Raw genomic sequence first — 21,383 nt, 5'->3', positions numbered from 1 at the left:
AAGATCCTCGAACGGATCAAAGTTGATCTTCTTACGCGATACTAACGCCATATGCTAATATGCTAATTGCTAGCGTACGATATAATACGTAATATACATATTCATCGAGGGATTATTATCCGAACGACGAGTTACCTCTTAATCTAACTTCCCTGATTAATAGCAAGTTGATAAATACCGTTGCATAAGAGTAATAAATTCGGCAACGAAACAAGTGAAATTTTACAAGCGAGACTCGCGAATTCCAAGATATCTAATTGTTTTTTATTTGACGAAAAATTATAACCGATAACTCGATGAACTATTCGTAGAATAGAATTCTTCCTAGAAATCTCGTTTGATTCCTTCGAGACATATCTGAGATCCTTTCTTTCTTTCCGTCGTTTCTCTTCTCCCAGGGGTTTCAATTTCGTCTTCTCATCTCGCGAAAATTTATGGCTCCTCGGACCGATAGGACCGCGGGCCAGAAAATTGAATAAACTTTTAGAAGGCCGCCATTGGCGTAGAATGGGTTCCCTTGGAAAATTTATTCGCTAGACGGCCAATGGATAATTAATACATCGCGATGTGATCGATCGACGCGAGCACTCGATAATCTCGTTCCAATTATCTCCGGCCTTCGGAATGCCGGTCTGAACGAAATAAAGGAGTAGTAGTAACGAAAGCAAAAGGTAGAGATGGGATACATACGCGTAGAAACGTGTGTGTAGGTTACTCGTCTCTGGTCATTTTCCCCACGAGAGCGAGAACTGCAAATTATTTTCCAGTCGTTCGTTGGCTCTGCTGGTATCCACGGATATAACGGGTGATCCCGAAATTCCCACGGGGAAACGAACGTCCTATGCGTCTGCAGCGTGGATACAACCTCACGGAATATCCCACCTTATGGTGATCCCATGGCACATCCACCCTAGAACTACAACCCCATAACTCGCCTGTCGCACTATGACCTCTCGTGTCTCCATGTACAAACTTTATGCAGCAACCCTAAATGATATTGGTTCCTCGATCTTCAGCCAAAATACGATGTAACGCGATCAAGAACAAGATAAGAGGGGAAATTCTTCTTCTGTTCTATCGTCGAAATTAAATTTATATTCTCGTCGTTACCACGACCAACGGAAAATGCATCCACCAATATCAAAAGCTTACGATGACACGCAAGATCGATGCTTCCGTCTAATCGGGACTAACCACGCTTGTAACTAGGGATGATAGCATCAATCGAGGGTTGTTGTAACGTGATCACGCTATCTTGACGTTGTGACGGCGGTGTGCGAACTGCATGTAATCAGCAGCACTCGCATCCATCCTGATATAGACGTTTCCTGGATTGTCAAGGCTGTCGGTGACACCCTATTATTAATTCGATCGCGCAAGACGTTTGCGTCTGTTTTGTTACTGAAACGCTGAACGTCTAACAATTATTCATTCGAGTGAACGTAGATTTTTAATCGTGACTCGAATCTTAGTTTTCTTTGAAATTGTTACTTGTTATCGAAGAAAAGTATTATTAAAGTAGTACGCGTATCGCTGAACGTACGTTTGCGAAGACGAAAAGTTTCGCGTTGATGAAAAATTTAAAAGAACCGACCGATCGACACCGACGTATCGAAACATCCGTTTAATATTGGAAGGGCGAGGGTGGGAGGGACGCTATAGCAGGCAGATTTTAATCCTTGTCGTACCCGTGAAGGGAAGGGAACGATGCTGAAGTGACTTGAAGTCTCTTCAGGCGAGATGCTTAATTCCACCCCGTTCTTCTGCAACCACCCTCCGGTTTCCCCTCCTTCTTCTCCTTTTGCACCCCCGGAGGAATAATCCTCTGTTCTTTAATTCTCCTCCGTCGGATGGACTGAAAATTGTATCTAAACGTTATAGAAGTAAACGCTTGCGCGTTATCCACGTTTTTGCAGTAAATATTTTTCACCGTATTCAGAAAAATACGCGCGCGACTGAAAATTCTGGCGAAAACCGTGGAGGATCGTGTCGCATCGAGAATTCGTTTCAACTTCAATCGCGATATAGCTCGTATGTTAAAAAATAAACATCTCTTTGTTGATAACCAATACTCGGTGATCATGGTCGCGTGCTATCAATTTTCCAAGGTAACGTGGCATACGGAACGGAAAGATTTCTCCAGAGAACGGAAAATTCCGCAGGTCTGCAAGCTACACCCTCTTTCATCCCCCCCATCCCCGGTTCTTTGCTTCCTTTTTTTCATTATTTTTTAGTATCCTCCCTGACAAATGTATCTGTGTCCTCGAGCGCGCTACGCCTTTCATCTCTCGTCTCTGCAGCCGGAGCACTTATACACTCCGTACTCTCTTTCTCTTCCTTTCTCTTTTCCGCCTTCTCCCTCTTCTCCGCTCTTCTCTCTGTTTCTCGCGCTCCTTCGCCTCCCTCCCTCCCTTCCGACCCTAGTCATCTTTTTTCGGTCTCTTTGGTCTCTGTCCTTTTCTCTGCGCTTCATACCACTCCAGTGTTTCGCGTTCCTCGCCTTCCGGTCTCACCCTTGTCATTTCTCGTCTTCCTCTCTTTCGTCCCTCTGCACTGCGTTTTCTTTTTTTTTTTTTTTTTTTTTTTTCGAGAACGCACCGTCACGAACACCCAGCTAAAATACATCGTGATTTTAATACTTTTAACTTCTTCGTAATCCGCTTTGCATCTACCGCTACACCGCGTCGAGTCAGATGTTCCATCCGGACATCTTCTCCGTCCTCTCGCCCGTCGGTCTCGTCTGGACGGCGATGTCCTGAAGAGCGCAACCTCACCGACGATGCATTCATCGCGTATCCAGCGCAGGTTCCGCGATCGTTTCACGATTGTAATTTCACTATTCGCGTCTACCTATCCGCGAAGAGGTGAAAAGGAAAAGAAGGCGAGTTGTAAGCGACACACGCGGCAGACGGTGGTTTTGTAATTCAGGTCGAGAAGCGGAATCGCGCGTATCTCGGTGTGTTCTCGCGCAGTCGACTGAAAATGCATTTGTTGGGTCTTTAAGATAATTTCACGAGGCTCCTGGTAGCGGCTTTTGTTTCCCTTATCAGCGATCCCGTCCAGCTTCGTCGCGTGTGTGTCCTTCCGTTTTCATGGAATAAATAAATGATTACGCGAGAGTACAACGCCGGAGAAAGTAAAGACACGCGACGGTTCAGCGAGTATTTAATCCGGGAGTAAAAATTGGCCAGAGAGATGAATGGAAAGCATGGAGCGGAAAAGGGGGATCTTGGAAATCGTGACTTGTCGTGTACGCGCGTTGCTCGAAGCAGTTTGTAAGCGCAGGTAAGACCGAAGCAAATCCCGCGATTGGCTCGAGCGGTCTTTAAAGGGGTTTTAGCCGCCACGTCGTAAACACAGGAGGCTGACTGGTAAGTAAAGATTGCAAGGCAAAAGGGGTTGCTGTCTTAATCCGCGGGCTGTCTGTTTGTGGTATTACCGCGTTAAAGGATGAACCTTCAACGCACGAACCGCGTTCCCCTATCTGGTTGTTACTCGTGAACGATTTCGAATCCTCGTGTTGTTGGTACGTAATTTTCCCTCGATCTCAGAAACACGAATATAATTATACAGAGTATTTTGTAATATGTGAGACGTATTTCACACACGTACTTGATTCACGTTTTTACCGTTATACGACGATTACGAATTTTTAGGAATATTCTTTTGTTTGATATCGATAAGCTTGTTTATGACATGTGGCAGATTCCGCGTTGCAATCATCATTCTTCTCTTACGTCAGGGAATACAATAACATTTTCAACAACTTGAAGGAATACCAGAAACCATCGAGAGTAACTAGATCAACGACGAAATATATTTACAGACTCGTTTTAAAAAATACGTAAGTTCTACCTGCATCGAAAGAAGGATCATGAGATATATCGATGATATCTCTGTTGGTTAATCGTGGTCGTATCGACAAAACCGATAAATTAAAGCGAGACCGGCTAACTGGTAGTCTACTGCTATTTCAGACACCCGGTGCAATTCGCCTTTAAAAGAATAAAAATTCCATAAACGGCGGTCAAACGGAATTCGTTAGCGTGTAACCGGGTTTTATACCAGAGGGAGAGAGGGATTATTATTGTAGGATCAAGGCAGCCCGCGGCTTGGATAACTTTCGAACGACAGCTAGGTGTCGGTGGCAAAATGCGGTTGCCGACGACTGCGGCCGCGTTTCTATTCGCGGCCCGCAATAGTTCGATAGGCGGTCGCGAATTTGAATGGATGGCTTTCTGCCAGCGGAGTAGCTCGCGTGGCATACATTCCGCCGCGAATCACGTCGGCTGACACGTCTTCTGACGGGACGAGGACGTTCCTGTGTGCCGGAAACGCAACGTCCGGCGATAATGTCCGTCAACAGCGACGATGCGAACGTCCCGGCAAACAATGCGCCATTGTTGCCAACTTATTCCATTACAGATAACTCCCTCGTTCATTGTTCCTTCTCTCTCGCTCGCCTTCTCCGTGTTTCTCCATTCCCCGTGCCTCCAATCCTCCTCTCTTTCTCTATCTTTCCCGAGAAACGTTTCTCCGGTTCTGCATCTCTTTTCTTACCCCCCTCTTACCCTTTTGTTTCGATCGTTTTGTCGCCCGCACCCTCCTTCCCTCTTGGTTTCCACGGTGGCGTGCTCGCCTTGGTTAAGGGATGCACCTGGGATCGGAAAGATAAAAGAAATTGTGCCAATAAGTCCGCCTCGCCGATAATTGCCGCGATCAATCGTTGGTAACCGGTTAGAAAAATGTTTCTTAATGCACTCGGCCCCAATTGATATTACACGGAGCGACTAGATGGTTTTCTATGTACGCGGTTAATAACCGAGTAATAACGGAGCGGGTGAATTAGGGGAGGAATTCTTTGATAATCTATATGGACACTCTGTTTGTTCCCTAAGAACGTTTCCCCTCGGAATACTTTCTTTTTAATCGACAAACAAAATGCTCGTTTCCCGGGGAACGGGTTCGACAAAATGGACGATACGTTTCGCGGTGGCTGCGAGCCGAACGCTTTAACGAGGAACCCCGTCTAGCAAAGAAACACTTGCTCCGCATTGGAGCTCTTTGATGCCGCTGCCTCGCGCCGATAAAAATTTCGTAGCCAACGAGGGAACGACGAGGGGCCGATTCGACCGTATGCAAGAAGGGGATGAAGTATCCATCGGGATCGGGGAACAATCCCTTCACTCGTGGATTGCTTGTTCCGCTATTTAAAAGTGTCCTCCGTGTACCGGGTAAGTTAAGTCCCCTGGACTCGCGTTAAACGCGGCGAGAGTCGATCGACAATAGCACAGCCGTCTTCGGGAAAGTGGCGCTGTTTAATATTAATAAGCCGGGGAGGCTCTGCCCTTGGCAGGCACGTAGATGCATATCAGACCAGGCATTACGAAAAGACGACTTCTACGCCACGGGGCCACGCTAGACATTTTTCGCTTTGGAATTTGAATAGTCGTGGCGCCGCGACCACCGCATCGTACCCTGCGTCAGCGTTCACCGTCTCGAAGGCCACCCGCGTTCATCTGAACTCTGGATTCTTATCTTTGAACTTCGTGTACTTGCAGACACGCTGGAAATTCTAGATCAGTTCGAAGAAACGAATTCCTCGCTTGGCGTATAAATTCACCTACAGAAATTCATAGATCGTTAACCCGTTAATCGGATCGTTCCTTAATCGGAAATTTCTATAGTCGCGAGAGTAAACGTTGCCAGAGGATCAATTTCGTATCGATGATTTTAGTTCTTTCAAACATCGAGATTTCTGGTAGAATGATTCGATACGTTTCGTGTAGCACGAATGAATCAGTAGAACGAGGAGAACTTTGAGACATTTTGGTGAAGAAAGGCGACATAAATAGAAGAAAACTTCGTTCAATTCTTAGCCTACTTTAGCGACAAGCTAAATCTAATCTCCTTTTTCTCCACTTAACGGACGGAATATGTTTTTTAAATGAAGAATACTTTCCATTAATTTTTTTAGTCGTACAGTTCAAAAGCGATAGGGAACTGGCGTCGCCGCGCGTTGGATTAGAGCGAACGAGTTTGGAACAATACCGCAGCGAGTCGCGGAAATAACTTCGTTATTTTCCCAACACCCGTATGATCAATATCGCATCCAAACATCGCTATTGATTTAATCGCGGCCGTATCCACCGCACGCTAATTAAAATTAAAACCTGCAGCGCGACCACTCCCAACCACCGGTTTGGCGCACACCTTTTACCCTAAAACGCGCGCTGAAACCAAAGAAACGCGTGCAGCCGAGAAAGAGTGGGAGGATGGTCCTCGTGAAACGAATATACGTAAACACCCTCTTAACTGGCGCGCGTTTCTTTGAGAGACACAGAGACTGAGTCGTGGCGCATTGTCCGCGCATTTTGAAGTCTTTATTCGTAAACCATCGTGGAACCCCCATGATAGGCAGAGTGGGGCGTCTAGTGCGAGCAGAGGCAACGCGTTAAAACTCCTACGAGCCTTTCCCCCTTTTTCTGTCGCCCTTGGTTTCGCGATTACACACGTAGCGGCGATTTAATGCAAAACGGTGCTTCGCGGCGAACCCTGAAAAGAGGGACAGAAAGCGGCGGCGTCGTCGGTCGTCCGGGGTGTGTTGTACGCGTGTACACGTCGACTGAAGAATACTCGGACGCGTGTATCACATGCGGGCTCCATTTGAAATTATTTCTTTTTCGCTCTCTCGCCATTTGCGAGTGCCGCACAAAGCCCATTTTCTGTCCCTGAATTCTCTCCTCCGCGGCGCCCTTCCGCCAGGGCCATCGTTGAAAGAGAACGAAATCGCGTGTGATACGTCCTCCTTCCGAGTTAAGAGTCGCCGGGTAAACCACACGATCCTAAGCGAACGTTCTATCTGTGTTACGCTTTTGTGCCGTTTTTCTTACGTCACGGATAAATGTCACTCCTGCGCTCACGTTCTGGGTTTTGGAAGATTTTACGCGGCGAGACACCGCTGGAGAACGTCTAACAAGAACAGCATCGAGGACCCAGGGCAACGACTAAAATTCCAATTACAGCGGATGCGTGTTTCGACGATTACAACGTCTGAAGAACGAAATTCACGCGACGTAACTACTCTCGTAAGAATCTGTGCACACATTTCTTCAGATTCAACTATTATCGAACGATGTCTGTGAGCTTTAACAGACGAAAAATTCGTACGTATCAGGAATATTTCATAACACGTGTCGACTGAGACGTTGATTGAGATCCAACTCGTATAAAATAACGTAAAGCGTGCGTGAGATACAGAGTATATTCAGTATATTCCCGGCAGGAAATTTGAGTTATCTGCAATCTGAAAAATAAGCTCGATCCGATACCTCTTTACGCGAACCTTCTTCGTCGTTTCGATGTCTAGAGCCGATCGTATAAACATCATCCGTATATTTTGCGACACTGTTTGATTAGTTCGATGTATTGGTCCGTGAGGACGCGGAACTGCTGTAACCATAATTAAAGACAAAGGGAGGTGGGTGGACCAAAGACGACAATGGCGAAAGAAAGAGGTTTCGCTGGTAAATAACATCTTAATATTACGAAGAAGAATTGTCGAGGAAGAGGTACGTGTAAGCTGTGTAATAGCGTTTCCACAGATATCTAGATGGCTGGAGGATCGTGCGTTTTCGTGCTAATCAATTAGCGTGAGCTAAAGAAGGTTGACAAATAATTTGCTCGTGGTGTGTGGGGGATCACGGTTCTCGGCCGTGGAGATGCCGCGAGGCTTAAAAGCCAATATATCAGAATAATAACTTGTCCATTAAAACGCTTAAGTAGTAATAAGTACGCGAGCCTAACTGACAGGCACTTCGAAGTTCCCGCGGATTAAAGTGTCCAACTTCTCGAATTTATTGGACAAAATAAATAATAAACGTATTCACGCGAATAAGTTTTCCTTCTCGAAACTATCGATCCCGCGTTTCTATCATTTTTCTATATTTCGTTTCATATATCTGTTTATCTTGACCCCGTAGCTCCCCGTAGAATCCTCTTAATTTTTTATCGAACCTTGTCGTTCCTCCACGAGAGATTCAATTTTCGATAGACGAGATTATGATTTTTAATTCCGAAAGAATGCGTGTACGTGCTTTATTGATCTTCCGCTTATCGCGCGGGCTTTTTAATACGACGTTTTGGTGTGGGGTCGCATCGAAGCGGACATCTCCTCGGTAAACAATCAATCGTTGCATTAAATATTCATCTTGCGTTATATCGTTGCAAAGACGATAAATTTCACATCAGATAAATTTCACCACCGAACAAATTCCCTTCCTCTTCCAAGGAAGAATTTTACTAAAAAATGAGCCAGAAAGAAGCAGAAAATACATTCGGCACTCGAAGGTGTAGTAAAGCTGCGGAGAAAGTCGCTAAGAATTCTCGAGACGTGGAAGCCTTCTATACAGAAGAGGGTACACCGTTCTCCTCGAAAGAGGCATTACGGGGTGGTAGATCAGATCAGTCCGGGCGCCATTGCTGGCTGAAGAAGAAATTTCGTTCAACTTGGAAAGAGCGCTGGGAAACAAATCGAAAATGGATTTCTTCGGGCTTCTCGTTGTAGCTTGCAGCGTCGAACGAAAGCATTTACCAGTTTATTCGCGGCTGGCTGTTACCCGGCAGCCATCTTCCAGGCGTTTCGCGGCATGAAACTTGCAGGCGTCTTTCGAGGTACGCCCATACGTGCCAGACACGCGTCCGTGTGCGCTTACAAGCGCGTAATACACGTGCAGAAGGCTACTTCCACGCAGGTAACCTGTCTGGTTCCAACCCACGGCCAACTTCTTCTATCGCCTTTCTCCCTCTCTGTCTTCCTGCAACCTTGCCCCTTCTGCTGCCTCGAGAAGGATATGGTAGGAGGACCAAAAGGTATTTCTTTGGCGAAATACGTATCTACGTGCTTCCATATTCTCGACTTGTACGTGGAATACTCGAGACGCTGTGTCGTTGGACAGCGGAAGGGTCTCGAAGACGTTGCTTGGTCTTCGACGCGCAAAGACAGCAACGAATTTTATATCCACGAATTTTTAAACCACGAATCCTGCGTCCTGGTCTTCGTTAATTTCAATCCCTTTGAAATTTCAAAACGGTACCTTTTTTCCATTCCTTTTCTCTCTCTCTCTCTCTCTCTCTCTCTCTCTCTCTCTCTCTCTTTCGCGAGTAATCACGATTGTTACGAATACGATAAAGACGGGAACGAAATATAAATTTCCGAAAGACTCACGTTCTACTTGCTTCTTACAAAAGGTAGGAAATTGAACGAGGTTCTTGGAAATGTTACCGCAATGCAGAATCCCTGCCGGTAGACTGGGTGGTTCGTCATTCACGCCAGCTTATTCGCACTCCGGAAAGCCAGGGTTCGATCATTTGCGTGGAACACTGGTGCATTTAAGGATTAATATCGTCGATTTTAGTGGAGACACGTGTGTGTGAGGGTCCGTGGTGTCTCCTTGGCGAAAGGGGCGGATGGTAACCGCAACGACAAAAGGGACGAGAAAAGGGGGTTGGTTGGAAAAACAGGGAGACGGAGGCACGCGCGAGCAAGACGAAATGGGTGCACCGGTACACGTCACGAATTCGGCGTCGCCCCCGTAGAAATCTCGCGTTTCACCTGCGTTTTCCACCTGTCCTCCTGGGGCGTCGCTCTTGCAAGCTCCACCTACGACCCTCCTAGCAACGGGCGTGCGTCCAACGACGTCACGGGCTTCCCCAGATTCTCATTGGTCCCGTCGTATCGACGCGGTACAACCGACGTTGCTTGTATTTTATTATTTTACTTACCTATCGTACGGCCTCGATGCATGCGCCTTTCCTTCTCCTTTTTGTAGCGAAACGTCGCTGCACGGTCGCAGTACGCCGCTGCAGTACGCCTTTTCGAAGGGGGATAGTTTTGCCTCCTAACTTCCCCAAACGAAAATACATTTTCCTCCAGCATGTTTCTTCCCTTCTGTACTACGGAATACCGCATCCTCTTTCGAGTGCTCCTCTTTTTCATTCGTCTTCGCTGCCTTAAGCCGCTCCGCTGCATCTTACGAAATATGCATGTTATTAAGTGTCTTGGGAAGAGGGTGGATTTAAACGCATCTCGAATGCTTCGGCACAATTCCACCCCCTTCGACGAGGATATAGAGATGCTACCAAATTTTAGAAAAAACATGGAAGAACGATCGAAGCAGACAGTAAGAATATTTATGAATTATATTAGAAGCGAAAAGTAACGTGAATGATAACAAATAATATGTATAATTGGAACAAGATAAAATGGCACTCGCACTGAAATGCTAGCTACGTGTTAATTAAGAGATGAGGAAGAAACGTACGAAGAGAGAAGGTAAATGGAGAAAATTTAGTAAACCTTAAAGAATTCGGTCGAATAATAAACGATTAGGGGAATCGGTTAAAATTCCATCCACGTCGGCGCAACCAGTTACCGTTTGCTATTCACCCTTGTTGCATTCGTTTCGTTTAATGTCCAGAGACGTCATTTTACTCGGCATTTTTAAGGGTCACGCGGGATCATGTTGCGAGAGTTTAACGGCCGCGGTAATGGCGTTTCCGCTGAAGAATTCATTGCAAGTAGCTCATTTTATTGCGCGAAAGATCGAAACGCGTAACGATAACCATCCCGAGTATATCGAGAATATTGGATGTCTTGATAAACCCGCTTGCGTGTTAAATCGTGCGACCTGTACATTGTGCAAAATCTATAAACACGTGTTCTTATCTCAAAATTGGTTCAACTGGAGCAGAGTCTTTTAGGAAAAGAAAAATCTATTTGAAGATATACAGATGGAGAAGAAGATAAGTCGCATTTATCACGTTTTAGGAGAACAATTTCCAAATCCAGTTCCTTGTCAATTAATTCTATATCGTCAAAATTGTCTTGTCGTTTGAATTTTCTGTACTCTTAGTAAACTGAAAAGTATTGCTCGCCACAACGTTAAAAGATCGCAGACGTTAAGTTGTTAATTATCTTGACAGTTCTACCTTTAGCTTTTACAAAACTTCATCTACTATATCTTTGATTGTAATTGTTGATTAGTTAGATTGTAATTGTAAATTGTTAGTTATTTTACGTTAAGATATTCTTTTCGAATTATAAACTAACGTTAAGATCAAAAAACCAGCAAAGTTGTATTATCGTTCTCGTGTCTCGAAATTTCTCGTTAAACACGTTGGTCTAAACTAAATAAATCATTTTGGACTGCGATTTAACTTTGAAATACATACGTGACATGCCCTGTTTTTATCGTCGAGAAGATTAGAAATTTACAAGCTTCCATTAGCCCGTAAACCGCACGATCATCTTACGTATAGATGTTTGAAAGAAGAATGGCTTTCCTGGTCACGTAGAAAACGTACTCTCACGCGTCTAGACAACATCCAGCTTGTTTTCTCGTCGCCCGCTCTTTGTCTACTTCTTCCCTTACGAAACCGATTGGTTACCACCTTCTGGTTACGAAACGACAGGGTAACGCGCCGCCTAAAGACATCTAAGCCGCAGGGGTTAACCCGGCACCTGGTGCACACTCCCACGAGACACTGCTTGCTATTCGTCCTGCACATCTCCACCTCCACCTCCTCGTCTTACCTTGCCTTTCTTTTACATCGTACAGCTCTTACACCGCCCCCACGATTGTCTTTTCCCTGGAAAAGACACGGGACGTACTCCTAAGAGGCCGACGTAACAACTTACGGTTCTCTCTCCAACTGTCCTACGTCCTCAGATTCGGCAATTCAAGGTTTCCGTGAAATTGGAATCATTCCGAAATCATACACTCTGCTCCACGTGCTCGTTTCGGCTTTATTTTTTCTCTTTCTGCTCCGACTTTAGTCTTTCTCTTGCTGTTCCGACCTTATCCTTCCTCTTCCTGCAAATCCAGCGTATAAATTTTCGTGCTACGTGTGCGCCGGATGACGCGTCTACGGAAGACGCAACGCGTTTCGTCTGGTCTACGCGTGTGTCACTGGCGTCGTGTCAGAATCCAATAAGACAGTTGATGCAACCTGGCCCCGCCATAAAACAAGGCAAACAAATTTCGAGGCCGATATCCCCGAACAGGATACATCTCCGTTCGGCATAAATCGACGGCAATAAAGTTCGATCGAGTAAATTAGTCCGAGGAAAGCGAGACTTACGTCGAAACGACAGACATTGATCCCTTCGATGAAGTCGTGACAGGTAACCAAGGCCTGCCACTGCAGATTAACGACATCTTCAAAGTTGAGCAAGTTACGTGTATGATAAGATCGATCTTATATTCATCCTTAATTAATTATCGGTCGACCCCGTGCCACCGAGATTCCCAAAACTGTTCGAGTTTCGACCTTCGGTGGCCTATTTACTTCGATATGCTCATCGTTAGCCAGCTAGTCTGGCAAGTTGAATTGCGTTTAATATTACAGACTCAATCAGGCTGGCCTGGAACCATCTCAAGACTAGCCTGTGTTAATCACGTATACCTGTTTATGGTTCCACTGATTCCGATCAAAATTACAAAGCGTCCCTCGTATCATAACATATTGATAGGCGAAGGCCGTGTATGGCAGCGTTGCTATGAAAATCGCGATTTTCTAATGAATCTAGCGGAGAGCCACTCGTGTCGATGAATCTTTGATGGATCCCGGTGTACGAAGAACGGTTTCGGAGTGGTGTAAATCTTGGAAGGAAATTCGAGAGTACCTGAAGAGAAATGTGTATCGGGCTACCGGCAGAAACAGCGCACAGCCACATCTCGACAAGATGGACGATAATCGTCATTTCGATAGTGGAGGCACTCAGCCTTCCACGAAATGCATGCAAAGAGACCCCGATGCACTCTCCATAAAATCCCGTGTTATACGAGATCACTTAGAGGCAAGCCCTTCCTAACGAGCCGCGCTGTTACCTTATGGTTCTGTTTAATCGCTTCTATCAAGCCGGAAAACTTTCGCAACTCTTCGTTCGTTCGTGTCGTATCTTTACCGACTTTACTCTTAGGCCGCCCTTAGGATCTTCGGGCATTAATTTAGGGATCTCGAAGGTACTCGCGCGTACACCGAACGCGTTTTAAAATTCACTTGTTGGGCTCGTTTACCCTAACTGCTCCGATCGTAACGTTTATCATAACGAACGACCACTTTGACGGTTAAATACTCGCGAAATTAGTTCGGCTACGGATTATTCGAATTATGAGTCGTTGTTCTTGTTACGTGTTTAAAAGGATTATCACGAAGATATTGGGTTTTACTTTGTTTCCAATCTGCTGCTACGCTGCCAGTACGCGACAAGTTCGAGAAGGCGAAAATGCAGAAAAATAAGCAGAAATGCAAAGACGTAGGAAATATCAAAAGTAGAGTACTCGTTGCAACGTTTCCAAGAAGAAGATATTTGTCTTCGAAAAATTTCGCTTCTTTATCGGTATATAAAAGTATGAATTTTGCGCAAACTGTATATCTATATATGTTTTCGTTTCAACGGTGAAAAGGAGTTTTAACGCTTCGACGAAACTAATGTAAAAATTTCGTTAGTGTAAAATATCAATAGCCAATCGTTTATATTTTCTTCGAATTTAAGAAAATTTCTATCGATAAAGAAGAAGGATTTACGTACAACGTAGTTGTATAACTGGTCGCCAAAGACCAGGAGATTGGCCACTTTATTAGCGAGCTAATAGATGATGGTTAATTTAACAGTCTGGACGTTTAATGACCGATTTGCCGATTCCTCGTACCAGTCTGCCATTAATGAAGGCTTACCTATAATTCGTCTGCTAATATCGCATTCAATCTGCAAATTATCGTAGGTCTATCTCGATCTCCTCTTTGAGCCACGTTTAATTAATTGCAGCGTTCATTTCGTTACGTCCCATTTTAGTTACAAAAAGGGAATGAAGCGCGTATGAAGATACTGCGAATGCGGAGAAAAAACGAAGAGGCGTATAGAATGTAGGTCGTCTTCAGGCTGGTGCAATTAATTTAACAGGATGACCATAGGAAGGGAAAGGCACCTCGCGCCCCAAGGGAACTATTCGCGAGTCCTTCAGGGTATCAATTGGCGTGCTCGTCCAGGTCGACAGCTGCGATAGTGAGACGCATTGTCCAGCGCTTGGCGCGGTCAGTTCCTTAATATTGAATAAGATCGACCCAGCTACCGCACAAATGGCGGCGAAATATTGACGGCTTCGTTGCGCAATTCCTGCCTTAGCCATACAGCGACCTGAATCGCTGGAATGGAAAAAATCTATAATTCACAATCGTGCTGCCTGTTTCGTGTGTAAAAAAGACATGGATTAACGCGTCGAGTGCCGTGATGGTTAATAATATCCGATCATAAATTTTTCGTTACATGTTCTTTTACTAATCTGTTTTATATCCATCTTACAATTTTTGTTTCACGGAAACGATATGTTCACTCTGAGTTTGCAACAGATTGCTTGTAGTTGATATATTTGTAGACAGTTGAATTGTTCGGTTGAGAAAACCATAAAAATCTATTCGCTGGGTAAATCGTCGAATCGATTATGGGTACTTAACGCGTTAAACGAAAATGCACAGTGTAGACGTGAAGAGGAATAGCGGTGCATCTTCTTAGAATTTGTTGTGACACGAATAATGTCGTCGATTCATCATCTTCCAAGGGACAAGTAATTAGCTCGCTTCTAATTTAATGTATGGGAGTTATCCCTTGCTTTCTCGGAGATAGGGGACATCCCTCGGGAACGATAAATACTTGAGTAGATGTACATAATTATCGTGTTTTGTATGAATTTAGAAACCTAATCGTAATCCACGATTCATTAGATCGAACGGGTGGGTGGTTCGCTCGTCGAAGTAATCGTTCCAAGAGGAATTCTATCGGAAAGATCAGAAACGGGGGCTCGAAGAATTTCTGTCCGCAATGTCCACAAGCTATCGGCCACGGTCACGCTCAGATTTTCTCCGGCAAATTAAATTTTCCGAATCGCAGGACACGACCGACCCGATGATGCGAACATTCTTCACCATAAATCATAATCAATCGCGTTTCCACCAGCGTTTGATTCTGACACGTCGTTTTCCCTCCCATTGTTTCCTTCTCCACTCCTAACGTCCCCCTCTCTTCCATCCTAATTGGTTTTATTGGCTCGTAGCTGCTCTCAAGACACTTCAAAGTCTAACATTTTAAGAAAATCCCGAGATCCATCGCGATCATCTGTTGGTTAACGTTAGGAAAAATGGCGAAGATTATCCGGACGCATTTACCCGGTCTCTCACATAAGTTCTTATAAAACCAAGACCACGTAAGCTAGGGTTTTCCTAGAGAAAAACCGACGAACGTTTCCAACTGTTTCGTTTGATCAAAAGAAGCATAGCGTTCTCTCAGCATCTCAGAAGGATCTTCGTGTCTACGTTTGGTATCGATCGTGTCTTCGTTTTACACTTAAGAAATGAATTTTCTTCGGAATCTTGGATGCACGTTCTCAATCAACGTAGCCCGCGAGACGTCGAACGAGGAATTCATCAGGTAAAATCGTGGAGAGACGCCCGTTGGAATATGTTTCTCGTGGTGAAAAAAAAAAAAAAAAAAAAAAAGGAAAAGAAATAAAAAGAAACGTCGAAGTACGATCGTCAGTCAATAGGAATGTGTCTATTCATAAAAACGCACCCCCGTCCCATTTTTGTCTCCCTTTCGCCCCTCTCTGAAGAAGAGCTTTTCGAAGACAAGCGTACGTTGCTTTCTCGCAGACACTCTTAAATTTGTGTCCCATTGTCGTGCACAACGAAAAGGAAGACGGAAGTCGCTCACTTGGCAGAAGTAGCGATACCATGTATTATGACGGTTCGGTACGAGGATGACGAAAAGAGACAGCAGATACAGGGAAAGAGAACGAGATTCCTGTATACACGGGAGGGACGGTCGACTTTGGCGAAACCAGAATCGGCCATTGTTCGTTACGAGTGGCTATCTCGCTGGACATTTCCGTACCCGAGTAGGTACATACTCTGGCCACTGTGGCCTACCAGATATTTCGATGTCGTGCTCGAAACTCCCATCGAATATCATTGTCGTGCTCGACTTCTCGATGTCGGTCGGTGGGTCCGGATTTACCGCTGAACCGTGAGTACCCAGCGAGTTAAATAATTTGCCTGTTTTTATGCCACTCGCGTGGATTCGCGTGGCGAACGATGATTCCTCTTGTTCCATGTTTTCTTCGTCTTGATTTCTTTTTCTTTTCTTTCTTTTTTTCTTTTCGCTGAGAGAACATTATCGATGTTCGATCCACGATTGTATAGACCAAATAAGACGGATAATATTCTATTGGAAGATTATTTAATTCCAATGGTATAATTTATTAAATTGGAGGAAACGTAGGATCGATATAATTATTGGAAAGATATAATTTGAAGGAGAAGATGTTTGCGCAAAGTTCATTATGTATGCGCCGTTGTTACGACGAAAAATTTGTTGGCTCGGCGCATACAACTATAACACATTTCCGGGCCGGTATACGGTGGTTACAGCGGCTTACCAGCTATTGCTAAATCGTGCTCGAAATTCCCGTTCTACGTCATTATGGAATTCACTCAGCCAACAATGACCTATTTATCGGTCGAAAGAAATTTATTGCTCGCCAAAATTTCCCCCTATCCCTGTCCTCCTATTCCCTGCCAATAGTGTCGCACAGCAGAATATTCGTTAAATCTTTTGACTATGATAAATCTTATTAAACACAGTACATGCGTGATTCGAAACACAGCAGAGAACATCAGATCGGAAATGTTAATCAAACGTGCACGCTCGTACTTTATCTATGAGTACTAGGTCACTTCTTGGTTTCGTATCAGACGTGATAATTCGGTTAAATCGTCGAGATGACGATAAAAATTGGTAAAATTTATTTGCAAGGGTCAGACGAGTGGTACGACGAATACGAATTAAAAATCACACGCGTTGTACTTACGTTACGGTCCTTTAACCTCGTCGAAGGAACTTTGTACAAATCACAGTAGAAAATTGAATAGCACGAATACCAGGATCGATTAAAACGATGATCGTGAAACGTAATGATCGTGCGAAAGTGGCGTAATATTTATCAGCGGAACGAATGTTCATGAAATCTGCGGTATAGACGTAGACGTCGTACAACTTGGATCTCGAAAGATATAATTAACCAGATCGTTAGTCGAATCCTTGATAATTAAGGAGGTCGATGCCTGTCCAGGATGGACGTCGGACGAGCACGGACAGGGCGTGGTTGCAGTAAACGTCATCGGCAGGACACTAGACGTCATGGGCCACACGAGTATCACATACGCGTCACATTTGCATGATCCTGTATACGCACACTATTGCCGGCTAGGAACAACGGATGCACATTGCAATGCAATGTGTTACCCTCCCCGTCGAGTGGCCGCACTAGGACTCTTGCACCAAATTTTGGTCAGCACTCGGTGTTCCATTGCGATAGCTTGTTGGTCGCGTTTGAATTTTCGTTGGATCGCCACGAAACACCACGATAAGGCAGGCCATTATTCATCTTGCGATTCGTGATTTCACCGGGTAACGATTCACGCTGTTCAAAGATATAGATAATGGAGTGTTGCGTGTTTCGCTGCTTCGGTAAAGCTGATGGTACTCCTAAAATTTCGTTTGGTTCGTTGGTTAGTTTCCAGCAGGCAGTGAAACAATTTTTCCATGCAAAGCAAAAGACGGCAAGAAGGCGAGCCCATTGGAAAAGGTTTTCCGATTTCTGATGGTACGGTCGATAGCCGACGTATCTTTCCGTACGGTCTCTGCTGCGGGCCCATTAATAGCCATCACAGCGATGCCAGGCTCATCGGTATTAATTCAATGTGTTCCTGAATACTTCACGAGAAGAGTGTCCTGATGAATATCTGCATCAGAGGCGACCGCGCGCGCGATCCACGCCCGCTCCGAACGATGGATTATCGCTACGGATCTAATGGAAATATTTCATTTCTCTCGATCACGCAGTCTCGGTTTTCCATCCGTCGACGCGATGAGAAAGTAAGCGATACGCTATTGACAGCATGACACTAACAGAATTCGAAATTTCGTCTGGCAGTTCTTGCCTTTCTCCGCCATCCATACGTACCTACGCCAATTCGAAAGGAACTTTTTAATTCTTGTCTCTCGTATCCGCGTCCGCGTCGTATCCCCCGATGGAGTGGGACACATCGTGAGACTCGTCCGATAATCTACTTGGCGTGTGAGCACTAATAACCGACAGAATCGTCAGGGAGGAAATACGATGTTCCGCGCCACGAATAGCTCTCTTTACAGTTCCCACCCGATAATACTTAGCTCGACGGTAAATCTTCGTTAATTCGTGCCTGCTTCCTTCGATTCCCCTCCTGCGCGTCCTTGGTACAAAGGCAGGCGTTATTCCGGCCGGGCAAGATCGTTCATGAAGCTGCCGCTCCATTCTAACCATTCCATGCCACAGGAATGTCAATACTACCCTCCCGTGCAATCGTCAAACCCTCCGCCTCCTCCCTCGCCCCATCTAGTCGCATTGACGTATCCGTTCTCGTCGAAGTCATCCGGAACCGCTCAACCTGACCCCTTTCTTCCCGAACCACCCGGCCAGAACGCCAGAGAACGGGAACGCCGGCAGGATACCGGCCTCCTCGATAACCCCAAGTACCTCCTCGCGATGCAAGGACAATTCCTACCGATAGAGGGAGAGTCGATGACGCGAAATCGCGAGTACTCGCTATTGTTTTCATAAGAGGAAAGGACAAGGAGAGAAGCAACGATGGGTACCACCGCATCCCCGTTGGTGGTGTGTCTTCATCGGGTTTTCTTGGGTATCGGTTACGCGCGCGTTCCCGGATACCATCGCTAGAAGGGGTGAGAAACGTAGAATACAAAAAAAAAAAGAAGAAAAGAAAGAAGAAGAAACAGAGAGGAGAAAAAGACGGGAGAAGAATGGGGTGGGGGTGAGCGCGTAGAAGAGAGAAAGAGGAAAAGGGAGTCGCGCGCGGTAGGCCGACTTTTTAATATCCAGGGATGATCTGTAGCTGCGGGATGCTGCGTCAGCCGCTGTCATTGTTATACGCCCGGACCTCTTCAGCACAATGACAATTTCTCTGGTTTTATTCTCCGCTAGGCACTGCCTTTTTCCCGCCCGTTTCCGTCTCGCGTATTACCGTGCCCTCCTACTCTCTCACTCCCTGCCCTGCCCCCCGCCCCCGTTGCTCCTCACCGTTTTCCGCCAGGTCCCCCCCCCCCTCTTTTTTCCCTCGTTTCAACCATCGCGAACTCCCTGCTCGTTTTCTAGCCGGTCTCAGCCAGCTTCGTTTCGTTTGTCTACGCCGCGCCTCCGTCCGTCGACCAACCGCGTGTCCATCCGTCGACGGTTATCGCTTCCAGTTCTCGTCGTTTCGACGTTCCACCGGCTTTTTTGTCTATGACAATTGCTCGGAAAGTGGTCTCCCCTCTTTTTTTCCTCCGCCTCGCTGCTAAAGTTACCTCAGAGCTACCCAATCGCTCCGCTGAACCGGCCGAAAGCACTCGCGGAATCAGAAACCGCTCGTCGTTCTTCTCGTTCACCCGGACGTACCGATATCTCTTACCTCGTCTTCGAAAACCGAATTTCCATTGCACCGACAGAATTCTGGATATCCGTGTAACATCAAGTATGCTCGGCGAACGATCGGGAGAAAGAAGACGACGCTCGGTTTTCGGAGAAGAAACGTCGTGCTCGGGTCCCCGAAGGTTCGACGCAAAAACGAATATAGATACCGCTCCCGAGGACGCAAACTGCACGGGGTAACACGTACGGGATGTGTTGGTCGCGGAAGGATAGAAGAAAGATGGAGAAATAAAGGAAAGCTAGCACACGGTTGCGTGAAAAAAGAAAAAAAAGAAGTGCGATCGCCTTTCGTGGCGCTCGGCTGGAAGTCATAACGGAGATAGACGCGCATCGGAGCAATCCCTCATGCAGTCTATACGCTGGTAGTCACGTACGTGTATCGCGGCTGGCTGTATTTGTTTGTATGGCACCCGCCGGTTCCAGCCCCACGGGACCGGGTAATAGATTTATTGGACACCCGGTACATGGGATATAGATATGGATGTTATAGGCGCTCGAGTTAGAGATACAACCCCCACTGCCTAGCCAAGCCACACTGCCACCACCATCCCTGGCAAATACGACCGGCACATCTAACTTTATGAAATGTATACCCACTGTCTGCTCTCGCTCTTTTGTGCTTCCTTCCTTTTTCCTCTGTGTTCGTCTTCGTACGTTTCACCTTGCCTCCTTTCGAGAACTTCTTCAAATAGAATCATTTTCTACGTATATAATAGCACGGGTCCTCGCGAATGCAGCGTAATTCAATTTACGAACAGTTTAGAAAGTAGCAAGAGAGAGAGAGAAAGAGCGAGAAAGATAGAGGAGAGGGAAGGGGAATGAAAGGAGAAGAGGTAAAGCATACGATGGCGCGTTTGACGTCCTCAACTAAACGTCCCGCTCTGTAACACGGCTCGTTTCGGAAATTAGAAACATTATCTTTCTTTCTCATCTCCCGTATCGTTCTTCTCGTAACTAGGTACTCGCGCGAGGCTTTACGAGTGTGGTGGCCGCGCGAGCCGCGTAACACGTCGAGCTGCGATCAAATATGAATCTCGGCTGCGTTTCGTGTTTACCGCTTTTAATCAAGTCGGTCGACAAAAACGATAGTCGATTTGGCGCCTGGATAAGTCGGTAACAATATCTCGCTCGACGAGATCTCCATACGTCTGGTTCCGTCCGAAAGTAACAGAGAGGAATACGGAAAGAGAAAAGACTGAAAACTCATTCGTATCCCTTATCTGCTAAGACAGCTCGTGGTTGGAGACCTTGGTCGTTTCACCCTTTCATCGTTGCGGAACTTGTCGACCATGAAATTACGCGCACGAAAAAGGTAAGCTTCAGCGGCGAAAATATTCCGACGGATTCCCCTTCTTCGCCAACCTATTGCAACCCTTTCGCGTATGCACCATCCCCTCGGCCACGCGGAAACTTAGCTTCGAGCCCGACTCTTATTTACCTAGAAACGGTCACCAACACGATTCCAATCCCTCTTCTCCTACGTACGATGCGTGTTGTACATGTGTGTGAAGTTACGAGAGAAAGGGTAGGGGGAGAGAGTGGTCTGTTGAAAGGGCTGGTTTTGATTAGCTCTGTAGACAATACCCACTCTCTGATACCACTGTGATTCTCTCTCTCTCTCTCTCTTTCTCTCGCTTGCTCGCTCGCCTACCCATCTCCACCCACCGTGCCATCCTCAACCCTCGACCCACCCCCTCATCACCCACTGGTTCTCCTCGGCTTCGCCTTCGCCGCAGCGAACGCAGCAGCCACTTTGTACGCCAACTGTTTTGTGTCTGGCGAACAATGGGCCTGCACCAC

At 45.9% G+C, this 21,383-nt stretch overlaps 1 protein-coding gene across 1 annotated transcript in view; it reads right to left on the bottom strand.

Moving 5' to 3' along the window:
• Positions 1-13,418, bottom strand: part of LOC126872706 (uncharacterized) — a 29,229-nt gene extending 15,811 nt beyond the window's left edge. The window contains exon 1 of the mRNA XM_050632815.1: positions 9,784-13,418. Coding sequence (XP_050488772.1) covers positions 9,784-10,159 — 376 coding nt within the window. The 5' untranslated portion in view covers positions 10,160-13,418. The remainder of the gene's footprint in view (positions 1-9,783) is intronic.
• Between the last annotated feature and the right edge of the window lie 7,965 nt (positions 13,419-21,383).

Source organism: Bombus huntii, chromosome 13 (assembly GCF_024542735.1).
Source record: "Bombus huntii isolate Logan2020A chromosome 13, iyBomHunt1.1, whole genome shotgun sequence".
Lineage (NCBI taxonomy): Eukaryota > Metazoa > Arthropoda > Insecta > Hymenoptera > Apidae > Bombus > Bombus huntii.
This window is presented reverse-complemented; position numbering and strand designations above follow the sequence as displayed.